The following is an 11,823-nucleotide window of genomic DNA, read 5'->3' as shown; positions in this document are numbered from 1 at the left end:
GTTTGCTCAAATTAAAATATTTTTTGCGCAATAATCTTTTAACAAAATAAAATGAATGATCAGAAAAAATATGTTTCTGTCCCATTTGGACACTCAGTGTTGAGGCACAAATATAAAGCCATACTTTGCCTTACGCCTCATGTCTTCATTGAACCTCACTTTCCTTCTTATATCCAATGACATTTGCAATACATTTGCATACAGGGAACAGTACACGCAGCACCACGTGCCTGTGTCAAACTCAAGTCCCAGTAGAACTGAACATCATTATCAGTCTGAAACTCAGAGCCAAGAAACCAGTCCCCAGCAGGTCACCCAGAGCTGTAAGGTAGGGGATGGAGAAGTTGTCTGGATCCAGTCCCCTTCGCCACAGCCATCGCACCATCAGGCTGGCCAAGTAAAGCAAAATCACCACCTGGATAATGACAAAGGATGGATATGTTTCCAATAAGATTGTCTGAGAGTGGTGTAAAACATGCACTTTTTTTCTGGCAGAATGAGTAACTAAACTTTTATCAGGTAATCTGACCTGAAGCAGAGCTGCAGACAGGTAGCAGATGATGAAGGTGGGGGTCATGGAAGTATGGCCTCCCTGCAGGAGGTGGATGGTGTACAGGAAGAGGAGGTGGCCCGGGACCACAAGAAGAATCAGGACTCTGGCTGATTTGGAGTTCACATCTAGATAAACATAGAAAGAGAAGTAACGCCATATCTTGTTGTTACACTTCGGTTTTATAAACGGATTAAACAAATCAACAAACTGCACTTGGACAGAACCAGGCTAGCTACCTTCCCACTGTTCTTTTACTTTATGCTAAGCTAAGCTAACAGGCTGCTGGCTGTATAATCGTAAAGACAGGAGAGTGGTATCAATCTTCTCATCTGACTCTCAAGCAAATAAGCACATTTCCCAAAATGTCAAACTATTCCTTCAAAGTCTTTTCTTCTAGCCTTAACTGAAGAGATAAAGTGGTTGGAAGTAGCATTTTTTTCCACATCATTACTCCTTCCACCATCTGCAAGCCTCAAAGTTCTGGCAGCTTCAGCTCCACTTTCTACAGAAGAACCACATTCTCCTATTTTATGTCACTACCATAGGAGATTCTCTACAACTCAAACCTGAGGGCACACCAGGTCAGACACACAGGTAAAATATGGCTGCTAGTTTTTGTAACTGTTGTCTCTAATTTCCATTGAAGCAGTAGACTCTAAATATATATATTTTTGTCTTTTGGCCACTACGGCCTCCCAGTTTGGTTTCCACCAACTCCTTGGGTGAAATACTGTTTGCTGCTAAATTTGACCCAATATTATTCACCAGCTAGCCGCTAACTTTATCTAGCTTTTGTCTCGTGGTGGGCATTTAGCTTAAAGTTGTTTTGTTGAGATAGGTTGCTAAAGTTTGCTGCTGGAAACCAATCGATTAGCTAACACTGACTAAAAAGCCCAAGAGAGCTGCAGACAGCGTTGAGCACAGTTTTCAATGAAAATTAGATGCTGGAAAATCCCTGCATTTCACTTCCATTTGATTAATCAATATAAAAATATGTATTGATTCATGAGGCTATAATAATACTGTCACATGTTTGACTGGCTGTTTTTTTTGTATTCATTATTTCTGATGAAGGGCTACGACTGTACACTGTTTTTCTGTAACTAACCTGAGGAGCAGAGGGTAGCACAGGGTCCAGGACAGTTCTCACTCATTTTAAATGGAAGAGCTCCAGGAACACTCCAACAGTGGAGGTAGGTGGACATCCTGCTGGCCTGGATGGCCACCAGATTTCCCCCTACACCTACGTGGACATGAAAAAGTGTAGCACTGATCAAGTCCATAATAAACATATAATAGAACTAGGAAGATCGAACTGAACATGGCAGTGTGGAGGGTGGAGTTGCCTTGTTGTCCAGGACAAAACGTTTTTTTTTTAAATAAGTTCCGGCTAATAATGGTTTTTATTTTCACAGCATATTGCAGCCATATGAGAGGCTTAGCAGTCGAAGAATATTAGAGCAAAACACTCATTCACTGATTCACTATCCAAACAGTAATTTAGCTTGATATCTATTCAGCAGTTATCCCTGATCGCAGGGTCCCAGAGGATTTTCTTCCTCTGAAGGCTTGGAAAAGGCAGTCTGGATGTTGTGCTATTCATTGCAAAACTACTTGCCCCTCAGGCTGGTTTCATTAAGAGCAGAACAAAACCTCTTGGTTCCCAGAGCTTTGTAGCACATTGAGACAAAAACAGGTGTTTTTCTGGCAGTGCAGGAGAGTACATGCAATCAAGTATTGTACTAAAGTAAACATTTGAAGTAATTTACTGTAGTGTTTCCATTTTCTGCTACTTTATACATCAACATCACTAAATTGCCGATTTATCTGGCAGCTGGATGTACTTTTAGTCACTTAGCTGATTAACATTTTACAAAAAGAAAAACATATGATACAATTACATGATATGATGCCATACTACAATCTACACAGTAGCATATAAAGTATGTAACATTTAAATGCATCCTGTATTTGCTCATTATAAGAACCGCATAATACAATGTACTTTAACAATATAACATACTGAGAGAAGACAATCTGCGTAATGTAAAATGTAATGTTATACTGGTAAAGGAGTATTTATAGACTATGTTTATTCTGCTTTTCCCTAGATAAAGGATCTGAATTCTTCTTCCACTAGTGGTTTCTGGTCAACATGCCAAGAGGGAAGAGCGCTGAATTGGAATGCAAATGCACTTCCTGTACTGGGGTGTCAATACATGCAGGAGTCTTTGGTAGCACTGGGGCTGGCAGAGATGCAACGGGAGCCACTGAATGCATAGTTGGCATTCTGATCAGGCTTGTGGTTTATGTAAAGACCATTGTTATTGCTCTCTACTTAGTATGCTGCTTTGTGGGCAACTAACTTCTGTCAGTGAAGTTCTGGCCCTTTACGCCTCTCTGAGGTTCCTTTGAGTGGGAGGGGGAGGAGACTGCTCATCTTCAGCAGCACTTTGATACCTCATGATTGATTAATAGCTCAAATTTGAGGCCCTTTCAAATACTAATGGGATTAGCTGCTGGGCTTCCGCATGGTCCAACAATTTCCAGTTGACATTACTGATAATAATGAAGCTAATTATAAAGCTTCAATGTCATTCTTCAAAAGATTAAGTCTGTTGAAACCATAACCCCGAATCCCAGCTCTGCTTACTCCTTCAGGAAAACATGTCAGTGTTCGTTGCTTTGCTCAAAGAATGCGGAAGAAATTTCACAAATTGTTTCCGCTACAATTAGGGGGATTATATCCACAATAATATTTACTTGAGGCAAAGTTAATGAGAGTTATCATCCTAATTTCATCACTGGAGGCCTCCAAAATAAGGATCCTGTCTGGGAAAATGTCATGTGAGTGCTTAAGCACATGCAAGTAAAAATAGTATTATTACAATTTAAAAATAGTATTACAAAATACGATTACAAGTAAAAGTCCTGCATTCAAAATAGTATCCAAGTTAGAAAAAAATATATAACCTGAAGAATATACTTAAAGTACCACAAGTAAAAGTACTGATTATGCTGAGTGCAATCAGGACTCAATATTATATTATCATATATCGTGTGCAGCAAGCATTTTATCCAAATGTCAGTTTTAGGCTGAAGCACTTTGACAGTATGCAACTTGTGTTAAAGTGGAATGTCCTTTTTATTCACTGCTTATACATGATAATAGCCCCCGTTGACAAAAGCTGAAGTGTGTTTACAGGGATGAGGACCGCATTTCCCAGGAGCACCACAGCCTTGTAGCATAAAAGTCTTGATTTGGCTAGCATGTGCAATTGTTTTGGAAGTGAGTGAAAGAAAGACACAACATGATCATGGGTATATGTTGTTGGTCTCATGCTTATAATCACAGAAAGCTTTGCAGAGCAGGATGTCAATTAACGTTAACCAAGGCGTTAGCCAAAAGGGTAGTTTTTCACCCGTGGTCTTGCGCTGTCCCTTTTAGCTTTTTTTTTTTTGTTTTTGTTGTTTCCTTTTTTCTCTTTTCAGATTCTGCCCCAGTATTAGCAAGCATAACCCCAGAATAAAATATAATGTAAAAAAGAATAATCTCTTGGGAAAAATCTTCCTGCTTGCTTTAAATGGCTAGTGTACTAATCACTGCCCAACTTTGCCTGTGAAAATGTCAGTGTAGTTCATCTTCCACTCACCATTGATGACTGGAGTGAAAACTGCCATGCCTTCATAGTTTGGATTGCTCACTGTCTTATCCAGAATCAGTCCACCAATACTGGGAAGAAGAAAAACATACAATAATAAGAACCCATAACCTTACTGATTAATTTAAATGAATACGCATATATTTGAAAACACTAATCAGAGGAAGAACCGTTCTGAAATATCTTGACCCTATTGGGGTAGTGTCACTATCGACTCACCTGCTGATGGACATGGCCAATATGACTGGTTGCCAGCCGGACTTTAGGACCTCACTGATTGGTGGAGAGCGACGGGCAATAATGACCCACGCTGGGATAAGGAGCAAGAAGAATCCACACACCGCAGGAGGCAGGTACCACGTGTCTGGAAAGCAACGTAGCACAGAATACATCCGTAAAAGTCTCTGATTACACACTTCATATGATATAGAAATTGGTGTTTGAATAGAAATTACACTTTTTGGGGGCAAACAGTGGACAAAAGACCTCGACAGAGATGATTAAAGTCTTAGAGATTAACTGCTGCTGTCTGTTGGAAAACTTTTGAAAGAATCAAAGGTGGACTATGCTGCCCTCATCTGGCCGAAAAACTCCTCAATCAGAACAGTACTGTTGCTGCTCAGTTGTAAAATCTTTGATCACTGGTTCAGAAAAACAGCCTCATAGGTCTCTATTGATGAAATGTGTAACCTCTGACCTTTGTAACAGAAGAAGAGGCTGCTGACACCAGCGAGCAGAGACAGAGTGATGAGGTCTCCGAGGCTGGCGGCGATTGGAGTGGCCACATTATCTGGGTTGATGCCCACTTTCCTGGATCCAATAATCACTGCCACCATCACCAGACCTGACAAAGAAGTTGAACAACACACTGAGCTCCCAAACTTTAGTGTCCTTTATGTTGTACTCTGTGTATCCACTGCAGTTTGTGCCTTTGTCTGACCTAGAGACAGTGCAGCGATAAAAGCGGTGGTGACGCTGCTGGCACAGAGGACAGACGCCTGGATAACATCCACTCTTCCCCTGGTCAAACACCCAAGGCCCACTGCTGCAACAGCTGCCAGGAAGCCCACAACTGTAGCCTGGACCTGGGGACGAAGAAACCACAGAGGGACGTGAGCCTTAGTCCTATATCCATATTATATATATAATTTTTACAAGACTCTGTTCTGTTTTAGAGGGAACAGAAAACAAGTGTATAACATTTTTTGAGTAAGATGATAAAAAAGAGGTGAGGTAAATAGAAAAAAATGCAGTGCAAGACACAACAATATGTGTTCGATATGAAATCAGACCAAATCAACACATGTTCATAGTATTTAAGATATTTTTAAAGCAGTGTGTGGGATTTAGTGGCATCTAGTGGTGAAGTTGTAGATTATATCATTCTTAATTCACCTCAGTTCACCTCTCTCTTTTCAAGAGTGTAGAATTACATTACATTACATTACATTACATTACAGTCATTTAGCAGACGCTTTTATCCAAAGCGACTTACAGGAAGTGAAGTAGAAGAACTACAGCTTCCTTAAGTTAACGTAAAAATGCGAAGGACCCTCTCTAGACCTAGTGTTTGGTTTGTCCGCTCTGGGCTGTGTAGAAACATGGTTCTGGCCGTGCAGAGGACCCGCTCCCTCTATAACTATAGAGGGGGCGCGTTCTAAACTAACAAAAATAAATAAATTATTAGATTAAAAACTTGTTTGCATTAGTACACTATTGGAAGCATCCATCCATCCATCCATCCATCCATCCATCCATCCATCCATCCATCCATCCATTATCTTGAACCGCTTATCCCGTTCAGGGTTGCTGGGGGATACGGACAATAAATATTCCTAATGTTGGAGCAAGTATTTTGTCCAAATGTCAGTTTTATGCTAACTATATTTTTGTAAATTAAACTAAAGCATTTTGACAGCATGCAACATGTGTTAAAGTAATGTATACGGTATATCAGAATGTTATGCGGTAGGCTATTATGTTTGCAAATGTCTTAGCTAACTACAGTAACTTGGCACACATAGCTAACATTAACTCCCTAACAGCTAACTTGTCCTATTCCATCATCCTTTTAGATATCAGTTACACCCCTGGTAAACAAAGGGTGCCAATGCTAAACTAATCATTCCTTTAACATGATTTAACATTTAGCTTAAGCATTTCAGCCCTTGGTTGCATATTGTTTTCCCTCTCTGGTGGGCGTGGTTTTCACAGTATGGCCCGTTGCGCTCCTTCTCTTCTTTTATTTCATTATAGATATTTTTATATCAATATGGCACTATAAGACTCTAGTTATTTTCTGCACCTACAGAACATAATTCCCAAAAATATAGACAAATAATAGCCTACTGATTTAGCTCACAGGATATTGGTGAAATGTCTTAAAAGTAAAACAGAAAATATGATTCCGGGTGCATGAACAACTCGTAGTTAACTAATAAAAAATAAATTTGAGCTGGCAATGGAAGAATCAGCCAAATAATATTTTTTATTTGTGCGCCACTTATTTACCATACCTACCATTTGGAAACCATCTCTAACTGTCATATAGTGTGTTTAATTGGCTGAGATGCATTAATGAAGTGAGAGTATGATCTAATCACGCCAGCAAAGCTTCTTGAATTTAAGTGAATTGTCTTGAAGCCGTCAGAGTGATGGAGTGTGTTATTAACAGGATGGAGGGCAGTGGAGCAGTGTGTCACCTGAATGAGAGCCAGATTACAGAACACCATCCTCCACTGCTGCTGAGCCTCATCCATCTGGCCCGTGTTGGCCTGCGGATGGAAACGGGTTCACATAATCACATTTCTCAATCACGTGGAAGATGTTTTCAAGTAGCACTGTGCATACTGTATGTATTTTCAATCGCATGTCAACATCACATCAGATGACCCTGACAAATGCTCTGATCAGTCGACAGGGGGCATAGCCAATGAGCAATTATCATAGTCAGGAGGTTGCTCGCTGAGTGACTGACAATGACTCATTATTGATGGATGCTGAAGTGACCTCTCTGGCTCCCTAGAGTTTATGATTCTCCTTGTTTTGTGTGGAACTGGCTTTAAAATTTGCTAAACTAACATAAATTCAGACACCTAAAACGAGCATCAAATGGCATGCCAGAAAATAATATAAGAATGTGTATTTTTGTGGGTTGCGCAATTTAAAAACATAATGGTAGATAAAAAAAGGGACAAAAATTCCCTTACACGCTTTTTTAAATACTATGGATAAAATGTGAGAAATAGTCAGACGGTCTCCACTCTGAGGTTTAAAGTGAAGAGGTTGTGGCTGAGTGTGAGCATGTTGTTTTCTAACTTGCTAAAAAGACACTGGGACAGTTTCTTCCCTGCTCTCCCCTACATAGTGTCTAATACCTATTATATGTAGACTGTTAGCCAACTTGCCGAGGAAGCCTGTGCCATGTACATGTACCACATTTCCTACTAATTTGTATTCAATATTCAATATATTATTCTGCCCGCTGGTGTGTGTGAGTGTATGTTTTGTACATCTGTGTGAGTGTGTGTTCTGTACATGTGTGCATGAGTTTCCACTCACTGCTGTTGACAGTCTGGATGCCAATGTCATCTCCAGATTTCCCTTCAGCCCCACCAGGGCTGGCACCAAGATAAACACCTCTGAGATCTCCTTGAACACCTCCCAGTGCTGAAAAACACCACAGGGTCTTTTAATGCACCTTTTCGTTCCCGGGCTCACACAGACACACACACACACACACACACACACACTCGATTTTAAGATAACTTTTACAGTTTTTTTCACAATAAATTTTACAGTTGAATTAGTTCCTTAGGCCATTGTATTGGGTAGAGAAGTAAAGTAAAGGTCAATGAGAAAGCTAATAGGACTATCTACCACATGTCATATCGTCTCTTCACATGATCAAATAGAGACTTGACATTGGACTTTATCAACATATATATTATTCAGCAATAATCATTGCATATCTGTATATGACAAAATACCAAAGAATTTTACAGTTGTAATTCTAAGGTGGCAACCTGTATCTCTTTCAATGGTCTTTTAAAAAAACCCATCTTTTGTAACATTGTTATGAGCTATCTCGGACGGGTTGTTTGCTTGAGTTTGCTCAATCATATCTGTCACATATGAATAAATAACTGAGGTTGTTTTATTTTCAAAACTTTTACTTTGATTATTGCTTATTTATGAGAAATAACAGTATTCAAACAATATATAGTAGGTGCTTATTATGAATTTAAACATGCTCCAAATGGCTTATCAGGTTTCTCACCACCTCTCACATGCAGCAGAGAATTTGACATCCTTAATCGTTTGACCAGTGCATGTTGATCGATTTGATAAGTGCCCGTATTTTCACCCATGGAACTCGATCTGACAGCTCTCTATGCTTTGACTTGCGTCTGGCTGACCTGCTGCATAATTCAGCAAGGCGTCAGTCATGTTGAGCTGGTGAGGTATTTACAAGAGGTTAAACGGGGAGAGAGCTATGAGGTGGCTCTAATCTGTCTGATCTGTGTGTCTCGCTTTCTAATGCTGCTGTGTGCCCTGCTTGTTCTGTTGTTTCAGTCATATTTATATATATGATTTCTATATCATAGTTTTAGCCAGACGCTATCTTTCCTCTTTGACAAGGAAAGCTTAATAGATATAAATCCTATTTTATTTTTTATTTCTCTTCCATTTCTCAAGTGCTTGTTTTGTATTTTTTTTAAAGAATCTACCATAACTATTAGAAGACAAATTCATCACATACGCACCTCAACCACTACTGTATACCTGAAGGGTAAATTAAAGAATGTACCCAAGGGAAGTGGTGATCATAAAACAACAACTATAATATTCATTGTTTAGAATCAAATATACCTGTCTGTCATTTAACAACAAAAGACTCAAAAAGAAAGCTAATGTCTGCACAATCATGTAAACTCTCACGCACATGCACACTTTTTTTCTCCTCCATACTTGCACTACATCCATGACCATCCCGGCTGCCACCATGCCCAGGCCGGACACCAGGTACGGCAGAAGGATCTGGGCTGCGATGATCCACGAGCTCTCTGGCAGTAAGCCGTGGGCCGAGCGGGTCAGTTTGCATCTGAAGCCCCTCAACTTGTTCCCTTGGAAACACAGCTCCAGGGCGAGATGGGTCACCACCATGGCCGGTCCCACTGTTAACCCATCCCTCGCCTGTTAAGCGTTTAGCGTCGGGGAGGACAGCTCTTCGGCTTCCAAACCTTTTTTTTTTTGTTGAATCAGTCAAGAGGGTTTAAGGTAATGATCCATGTGCACAGAAGGAACACTAACGAGGCGGAGAGGAAGATTAATTGTCTTCAAAATGTCACAGCTGATGGTTCTTTGCTGAAAACTGCAAATTGTATGACAACAAGCTTGCTTTGCCCTTCACCTGTGACTCCAGCTCTGGCGGGGCAGCAACACAAATGGTGGACTAGTTGGAGGAAGCTGCTTTCATCCACTTAAATGGATCACACAGACATATTTAGACACACACACACACACACACACACACACACACACACACACACACACACACACACACACACACACACACACACACACACACACACACACACACACACACACACACACAGACACACACACAAAGGGGTCCACTTGACAGCAGGTCTGTTTGGCCTCTTCTGACACTCTGCTTCTGACAGACCTCCACACATACACACACACACACAGACACACACACTACAGCCACACACACTTTCCCCCCTCATGCCTCACTCTTCAGCAGCCGGGCGGCCGAGGTGGACCGCTGGAAGCCCGGTCTCTCGCGGGGCCTGAAGAATGTCCAGGTCCTGTGGGACAAGGACATCCAGAAGGCCAGCAGCTTCTTCTCGGCCCTCCTGTGCTGCCGCTCCTTCTCCTCCCGCTCCCTGCACATCTCCTTCTCCCTCTCCTCGCCGCCGGGCTGATGCCCCGTGTGAGCTTGACCATTCTGGAGCCCCTTCCTCATTTCGATCGTCGGTCCAGGCTGTGGGGAGCTGGTGCTAAGGAACGCTGGTGGATGGTGTGATGTCCAAGGCTTGACTGGAGAGACACGGCGACTGTCGTCAAGGTTGCCAGGGCTTCCCTCTGATACCAGACGGATAGATGAGTCGTGACGGCTCTCTGTGATGGAGGGAGGGACAAGACGGAGGACGGTGTGTGAGTGTGTGAGACGATGCTGGAGATGTGTGTGAAAGCAAGGTGACCAGACTGTATCAGGACTCTTGTTTCTTCAGTTTCCCCTCTTTCTCCTGGTTTCTTTTTTGGGATCAGTTCAGAGGAGACTGCGGTTGGTGCTCTCCACCTCTTTGATAGCTCCTCCTTTCCCCGCTCGCCATGTCCTCACTGTAAGTGTGTGACGCACTCTGAGCAGCAGCAGGTGCTGCACCTGTCACCAACACGTGGTGCTGCTGCTGCTGCTGCCTGGAAAGGACACAGTTTATCACCCTTGATTGGAGGAAACGCTCTCTCCGCCACTAACTGTCAGCCGATGGACTTCTTCAATCTGTCGGAGTTCACTACGTCACTCATTTGACTGTTTTTGTCTTTCTTTTTTCTTTTTCAACACAGAGATAAAAAAAAACCAATAGCCTCTACACACACCTATTCTGCTTTAGGTGAAAACAATAGAAATAAAATAAGTTCAAACATTTTTTGGCCTCTCCTTACTCATTTGTTCTCACTATATGATGTAACATAAGCCTGTGCAGAATACTTATTACGACCATGTCCTCACACACTCGCAAACACACACACACAAGGACGGTGACTCAGCTGAAAAGTGTCCTTGGGACATGACTCGGAACGGGTGCTCCACTCTCTGCAGCTCCCCCTTCTGACTCCTGGCTGTAATTTGAAATGTGAATCACCAGCTGCTGGTGAATATTACTGAATATTGAGGAACTTGAGGTTAATGTCGTTTACATACAAAGTCAAGGAGTTATATCACTCACGAATATTCTATTTTAAGATTGCCTCTTGTCATATTTTGGGAAAACTGACTGTTAAACAAAGCAGCTAGAAGAAAAAAAAAACACGTTGAATGGACGACATGGTGGCAGGTTTGTGAACCTAGGCCAGAACAGTTAGTGAGGCAACCCTAAAAGCTTTTACAAATTCCTGAACCTCTGTACTTTTGATATAATGCTTGTATTGGCCTCCGTCCAAACCATAGACTGTATAAAACTCAGTCAACACGTATCAATGTCAGTGATGATTCACTGCAGCTCAGCCTTAAGTGGTGGATTAGGCATAACAAGAAAGAAAGTGTGAATTATCTTCTGATTTAAGTACCTTACGTTCTGCCTTCCTTGCCTTTTTGACATTTTATTTTATAATGTCCCATTTCAAGACCTCTTCAGGCAGCAAGCTCAATAACAGCTACCAGATTTACTAATTTAGCACCTATTAACTAGACTGTCATAAGCAGTGGTGCCGAAATGGGTTTTAAGGTGAGGGGGGGGCAACCTCTGAATAGTGAAGTAAATGTGGAGGTGCCTGAAGGCTGCATTCTTTCTAATGGCCAAAAGAATGCAAAAAGAAGTCTGATTGTATAGATGAGATAATGACCCTACTTCTCTCTTG

The 11,823-nt window shown here is 41.5% G+C and overlaps 1 protein-coding gene across 1 annotated transcript; it reads right to left on the bottom strand.

The window, feature by feature from the left end:
• Nucleotides 1-241: 241 nt before the first annotated feature.
• On the bottom strand, nt 242-9,659 carry LOC129105890 (solute carrier family 41 member 1-like). The gene is made up of 10 exons (XM_054617158.1): nt 9,187-9,659; nt 7,777-7,884; nt 6,918-6,989; nt 5,156-5,300; nt 4,913-5,059; nt 4,435-4,579; nt 4,207-4,286; nt 1,662-1,796; nt 530-678; nt 242-415 (listed from the first exon to the last, which is right to left on the bottom strand). The coding sequence occupies exons 1-10, from the start codon at nt 9,379-9,381 to the stop codon at nt 242-244; spliced, it is 1,350 nt and encodes a 449-aa protein (XP_054473133.1). The 5' UTR covers nt 9,382-9,659.
• Between the last annotated feature and the right edge of the window lie 2,164 nt (nt 9,660-11,823).

The sequence above is a fragment of the Anoplopoma fimbria genome, chromosome 17, assembly GCF_027596085.1.
Source record: "Anoplopoma fimbria isolate UVic2021 breed Golden Eagle Sablefish chromosome 17, Afim_UVic_2022, whole genome shotgun sequence".
NCBI lineage: Eukaryota > Metazoa > Chordata > Actinopteri > Perciformes > Anoplopomatidae > Anoplopoma > Anoplopoma fimbria.
The sequence above is the reverse complement of the archived record's forward strand: the minus strand, read 5'-3'. Positions and strand labels throughout refer to the sequence as shown.

Coding starts and splice junctions, on each gene's coding strand:
- LOC129105890 (XM_054617158.1), bottom strand. CDS start 9,381: ATGGTGGTGACCCATCTCGCCCTGGAGCTGTGTTTCCAAGGGAACAAG. Junction 1,797..4,206: donor TTTCACTCCAGTCATCAATG/GTGAGTGGAAGA, acceptor ATGTCCACGTAG/GTGTAGGGGGAAATCTGGTG. Junction 416..529: donor TGTCTGCAGCTCTGCTTCAG/GTCAGATTACCT, acceptor GTCATTATCCAG/GTGGTGATTTTGCTTTACTT.